This window comes from Copadichromis virginalis, linkage group LG12, assembly GCF_057382275.1.
Source record: "Copadichromis virginalis isolate Kocher_CV1m ecotype Utaka linkage group LG12, C_Virginalis_male_GT1.1, whole genome shotgun sequence".
Classification (NCBI taxonomy): Eukaryota; Metazoa; Chordata; class Actinopteri; order Cichliformes; family Cichlidae; genus Copadichromis; species Copadichromis virginalis.
Genome location: NC_140629.1, coordinates 26,434,599 through 26,441,238, shown reverse-complemented (window position 1 = coordinate 26,441,238; position 6,640 = coordinate 26,434,599). Strand labels below are relative to the sequence as shown.

The 6,640-nt window shown below is 40.7% G+C and overlaps 1 protein-coding gene across 1 annotated transcript; it reads left to right on the top strand.

The window, feature by feature from the left end:
• Positions 1–588: 588 nt before the first annotated feature.
• Positions 589–6,086, top strand: elovl7a (ELOVL fatty acid elongase 7a). Its single transcript, XM_085475694.1, has 8 exons — positions 589–735; positions 2,500–2,589; positions 2,682–2,872; positions 3,765–3,845; positions 3,946–4,002; positions 4,101–4,206; positions 4,314–4,450; positions 4,556–6,086. The coding sequence occupies exons 2-8, from the start codon at positions 2,526–2,528 to the stop codon at positions 4,802–4,804; spliced, it is 885 nt and encodes a 294-aa protein (XP_085331820.1). The 5' UTR covers positions 589–735; positions 2,500–2,525; the 3' UTR covers positions 4,805–6,086.
• The last annotated feature ends 554 nt before the right edge of the window (positions 6,087–6,640 follow it).

The window sequence follows — 6,640 nt, the reverse complement described above, 5'->3', positions numbered from 1 at the left end:
CTACATTTACATTATTGAAATGAAACCTTTACCTAGACATCTGCAGGCCATTTAAAAAGGTGTGGTTTCAGTCTACACCTGATTTTTAAAAGACTTTACCCATATTGCTTACATGGGAGTAACCAGGTGGCATTCAAAAACACAGATTGTCCTGTTGTCATTACTAAAAAAATTTGCATTTGTTGTGCCGTCAGGGCTTAGTAAAGAAGCGATGGCGAAACCTTTGTTGGACACACCCCCTACAAGTTTTACACATTGGTTTTATTGACATATAAACATTTAAGACATCACTGTCATAAACATTAGGGATAATTGTCCGTCTGCTTTATTAAAATCAGAGGAAATGCCACTGTTATTGTGATTATAGTGGAAAATTACAATTTAGCAGTTTTCCAACTGAAACAAATGATTAATTACGTGTCAAGATAGACATGTATCATTGTTAAAAAATGTCACGTCGCTTCGGATGAGCCATTGCTCAAGAATTAAACTGGGTCCAGTTGAACCACAACTGCTCCAATCAGCGAGCGCGGGGGGCGTGGCGTGAGGCAGAACCCCGCCTCCGGCTCGCCGGCATAAGGGAGCGAGCAGCGCGTGCGCTGTTAGCGAGTGACAGGAGAGCGAAGCGTACACCTGTAGGAGGGCTGCAGGTGGAAACGGGAATTTGGATAGCAACGATTCGGCGGTTGAAGGGGGATTGTCGTTGAGTTTCAGCTGCCGTGGCGCTGAGGGCTGGTGAGTTTTCTTTCTAATGGGGGTAAAAATACAAAGACGGGAAGGATGTAAAAACACCGGCGCAACGACCATAAACCTGCCCGTGATTACTGAAACATTTCTGGTCACTGTGACACGCATGATGGCTGCTTTTGTTTTCTGAAAAAAGACGAGAAAACCTAAACTTTCCACCTGGATACTGTAAATCTTCAGCTTATAGATATAGAATGTTAAGTATAGGCCATACATTGATGAACGTTTTTATACAGCACATTTTAAACTTGCTGTGATGCTTAAAACGAAGTGGCTGTCTACTAAGTTCATCTTAAGTTTTTGTTTGTTTTTTCTTAATTGACAACTAAATCCCAGTCTGGGTTTAGTACTGTCGCTCACTCTGTGGCACATAATATGAATATTAAATATTTTATTTCGTGGTCTATAAAAAGCTAATAATTGAGGGTGGTAGCCACCTCTCACCTGAAAGTACATTTCTGTCTTAGTAACCTGCGGAAGTTGACGTTGCACAAATGAGGAGCCACGCCATGGGAGTAGCAGCTTTCACATCATCATCTCTGACTATAACGTTAATTGGCGTGTCAAGGCTTGCCGTGTCTTGATTAGTGAGGAGAATCCAGACGGCCATGCCTTTTATCACTTTAGCCAGTTAGGCTCCTGTGTCACACAGGTAGACACACCTCGAAAACCTGTCATGTAGGGTTAGGTTCCACAGCAGACGAGGGATGATGTGTTTTACGTGTTGCTTTCGCAAATGTATTGCTCTTTCTTCACAAACTACAACAATACTGTAGGCTAACCTGTTGGTTTGTGCTCTACAGTTGCTTCACTTCTGCTTTGTCTGCATGACAGATTGAGCATTTCCCTTTGGCAAACTTTATATAGTATCACAGAGGTTAAAACCTGTCTGATCACTCACTGCTTACCTTCACTTGGTTCAGCACTAGTCCTGAATCCATTGTATAGATGGGGTGTTTTCACTCATCAGGAACAGTTTTTAAATAAGGTTCAGTGTCATAAAAGCAACAGCGCCCAGTATCTGCATGTAGATTACTGTCAACAAAGCCTACTAAGAGTCTGTGTGACGTGGACTATGTTGAAGTTGGGTTTTGATTCATTACTGAATGAATTCTGGTCACACAGTGGCTTGTTTTTTGACGAGAGAGAGGGGCTGCTACTCATTGTACTCCCATCACACTCTCGCTTTGTCTGCCTCAGAAGGGCAGCCAAGAATAGCTGAGTGGCCTTTTTTTTTTCTTCTTTTTCTTTCCTCCCTCAAACAGTCCAGTCTTTGAGACTTTGTAGTTGACTGTAGTTCAGTGTGCCCTAACCCGAACTGTAACGGCAACATGGTTCATGATTTTTGATTTTGAACATGCGTTAAAGTTTCATCCTGCGATAATGCATCTTGAGGAATTTGTCTCAGTGAGCAGTCCTGTTGCACTTGTTTTTCCTTCTCCCTCCCCCTAGACAAACCGTTCCAGTTCCTCCTCTGTGCTTTTTGTATAAAACATTCAAGAGGTAGTAACAATTGCCACCATTAATGGCTCTTTCTTTTTTTTTTTTTAAATTAAAAAAATATCTGTTTTACAATTATTTTATTTTTGTTTAGTAAAGTCTTCATACATATTCAAAAGCCCCTACATACATGGGTTGAAGTTGCTAGATACAAATATCACCGAGCCTGCTTCTGTGCTCTGCTTTTCATCCAAATACCACTGAACTTGTAGTCTAAACTGACACTGTGACCTTTGCCTCTGCTCCTTCTAGGTGAAGTACAAGCAGCTTGTCTGAAAATGGAGTTTGGAAGCATAAAGTCCACTGTTGGGCTGATTTATGATGAGTTCATGCAAAATGCAGGTGAGTCTTTGCCCAAAACTAACTCTGTGCTATCACTTTTGGTTTTCTGTCTGCATATTTTTTTCAAACCCCTCTACATGTTTTTTTTGCAGATACACGGACGGAGAATTGGCTGCTCATGTCGTCTCCTATCCCCCAAACCATCATCATCACAGCATACATTTACTTTGTGACATCACTGGGGCCTCGAATCATGGAGAATCGCAAAGCCTTTGACCTCAAAGGAGTTCTTGTAGTCTACAATTTCAGCGTGGTGGCCCTGTCACTCTACATGTGCTATGAGGTGAGTCCACATACTATTTTTTTTTTTTTTTTTTTTTTTAACCTCAGTTGGTGCTGACAGGTATTTTAAAAGTGAAATCCTTTCCTGGAAGGTTTTGCACTCCATACCGTACAGGGAGTGAACGTCTTGCATTGTTTCAAATTGCTATGACACATGCCCTCTTGTGAAATACACTTTTTTTTTTTTTTTTCTTCTCCCCTTCATGGACTGGTTATTTGAGGTTAAACCAGATCAGCAGGTGTCATTTCCTTATTAAAATGCTTTGTATTCAGCAAATGCTTCTCTGGTCCCACATAACTTTGGTTTCACTGCTTTCCAATGAGCCATGAATGAACCTGAGTGACAGAATTTATTTTTACACCAGAGATTGGATATATTCAGGTAAACTTGAAGGAAAACATTACAGCATTGGGTTGATGGAGGACAACCTCTAATTTGTAAATTACTTGCACTGAATGTTCAGCCACAGACGCGCATGATGTTTGTGTTCATGTCTGTTTGGAAAGCTGTGATTTGCAGCTAGATTTAATTGTAGACATGTGGTGTGCCGTTTGGGTGGAGCAGGTGATGCAAGTCAAGAAATTAACCTGCAGACATGCGATTCAGCAGCATGATTTGAGTTACAGTGAAGGTGAAAAGGAAGTAAGAAGAGATGAGAAATAAGTGGATGAAATGGTTTGGCAGAATTAGAAATTCCAACTGCATGTCCTGGAATAGGGTTTGGTTTGGGTGGTGTACACTAGCAGAACTGCTTTTGTTTCTATTTGTATGAAAAATCTGTTTTTAAATGAAAAGGTGGTGGAAAGTGAATGACGTGAGAAGCTGATACATGGAACTTTCCTGCTTGTCTTGTTTGTTCATGTAACCGAAACTTCCACCATTTGTGTCATAGTTTGTGATGTCAGGATGGGGAACCGGATATTCCTTCCGCTGCGACTTGGTGGACTACTCTGACTCGCCACAAGGCCTGAGGGTAAGTCACTATTAAGTTCAGATGAGCTGATTACAAACGAGTAGTTCAAGGTTTTGACGTATGTGGGTCTGGCGCTAAAGTTTTCTCACTTCTCCTCCAGATGGCAGCAACGTGCTGGCTTTACTACTTCTCAAAGTTCATTGAGATGTTAGACACAGTAAGTGGGGGGGGGGGGGGGGAGTTGCATACCTATGTCTTTGTAATATCCACCCAGGCCTCACCCAGTTTATTTTAAAGCACTGCGTCTCTTTTCAGATTTTCTTTGTGCTGAGGAAAAAGAACAGCCAGGTGACTTTCCTTCATGTCTACCATCACTCCATCATGCCATTCACCTGGTGGTTTGGTGTCCGCTTTTCTGCAGGTAAAAACCACCACCTCCTCTTCGATGTACAAGCAACCTTCATTCATGACAGTATATGAACTCCTTGACATTTTCTTTCGCAATGCCTCATCCACTCCCTGTTACAGGTGGACTGGGAACATTCCACGCCCTGCTAAATTGTGTCGTTCACGTGATCATGTACACATACTATGGGCTGACTGCCATGGGACCCAAATACCAGAAGTACCTGTGGTGGAAGAAGTACCTCACAACCATCCAGCTGGTATGTCAAATGGCTTTTTATATTTATTTTTGCTCTTCTTTACAAAGACCTGGGTTAAACTTTGGCACTATAAGTCAACCACTATATTCTTTATTTGCTTTGTAGATTCAGTTTGTTATGGTGACCAGCCACATCTCCCAGTATTTCTTCATAAAGGACTGCCCATACCAGTTCCCAATCTTCGTCTACATCATCGGCCTGTACGGGCTGATTTTCTTGTTTCTCTTCCTCAACTTCTGGTACCATGCCTACACCAAGGGCAAGAGACTGCCAAAGGTCCTTCAGGCTCAGACATGGTCGCACCACACCAACGGCGTCATGAATGGAAATGCCAATCATGACAAGGATGAGTGACGCAGCAGCTTCTCAGGGGTTTGGGGTTGAGTAAAATAAGGAAACTACTGTGGTAGTCTGAGATGCAAACCCAGTTCGTCTGGACTTTATATATATTTTTTGATAACTCCTTTACTTACAAACTGCAAAAGACAATCTTTAAATTATAAGCGAAACTATATTTAAGGTTACTGAACCAAACCAAAAGGTTTAGCTTTTCTGATTTCTACTTAAGGTAAGGCCAAAGTTCTCCCACAGATGTCGACACTTAAGAAATTAATAAAATAAAGTCTTAGAAACTGACCACCTGCTCTACAGGGCTCTTCCAGTGAGAGCCTGAGCTGTACAGGAATACTGGCTTCCTCACAAAGCTTCTAAAACAGATCTTTTTTTACCCTTTTTATTCAGATTTGATCTTACTTCTCAATATACTTTTTTTATTATTATTTAAAGACTGTGCACTGAAATCAAGGGTTGTTTATTTCACTCTACCTAAAAGAACAACTGTTTAGAAGCCACGCGTCCTGTTTTTCAGGTCTTTGTTCAAAGGGCTACAAGCAAGCACAACCGGGTTTAGGTGTTTGAGAGCGCACGTCCACTCCTTTGCTGCTTGATTCACAGCTGCTGCTCGTGGTGTAGACATTCATTGAAAATGCAGTCTTTAAACGGCATCAGTTTTCACTTCTGACTTGAGTCTCCTATGAACCGTTGCTGTGACACATGCCGGGGAGGGCAGACTAAGTTCTTGTAGGATCCAGAGCAGAGCTCTAGTGAGTTTTTGCTGCTTCCTTGCAGAGACATAATGCAAAAATTAAGACTATTACAAGACTTGCACAATATGCACAACTTAGCCATTCAGTTGGAAGATATGAGCAGCTTTGCTTGACTGCTACGCTTCATGTGTTGAAATTCTGTTAAGCTAACGGGGTCTTCACATAGCTGGAGTTAGCTTTTTTTGGATGTAATTCTTGAATAGTTTTTGTATGTTATGATGACCTTTTAACCTTAAGTGAATATAACACTCTGCGTCTCTGGTGACTGAGGACACAGGATTGAGATTTGTGTGGAAAGATTTACACTTGTTTTTTTTTTTTTTTTTGTTGTTTTTTTTGTTTGTTTGTTTTGTTTTAATTCTTTTTTCCCCATTTGCAAATGCACAACACAAAATATTTACAGATATGTAATGGCTTTTTCCCCAGACCCCGCCTTGTATTAATGGAGAAAAATGCAACAAAAAATGAAATGTTTATATTGTATTTTATATGTATTTATATAAATAAATGATGGACTTCAGAAAATGTAATCTTGCTTTCAGCCTGTTATTTCAACTCTGGATATTTGATACTTTTGACAACTTCATAGATGCAACGCCATTAACAGGCTAATGTCCCGTTTGACTGTTTCAGATGAGTGAGTTGGCCTTAATTAGGTAGATGGATGCCATCGAGACAAGACTGCATTTACAGTTATTAAACATTGTTTTAAGGACAAACCCCAGTGTAGATTCTCTCCACACTGACTGTGAAATTGCTTTGACCAGATTGTAATGAGCAGTTGTCACCAGCAGGGAGTGCTGTTTAACTGACGTTGCTCATGGCCTGTTTGTTTTAATCAGAATCAGAAAGGGGTTTATTGCCAAATGTTGAGCAGGTTTACAACATTAGGAAATTGCTGCGGTGCTTCAGTGCAAACATAGTGTCATAAATAGTACTTAAATAGACATGAAAAAAAATAAAAGTAGGGATAAGAATTAAAAGTGCTACGTAGAAAGATGTGCATGAGATATATACATGAGAATAAGAATTAAGAGTGCTACGTTGAAAGATATATACATGAGTGCAGGTGGTGATCAGTGCC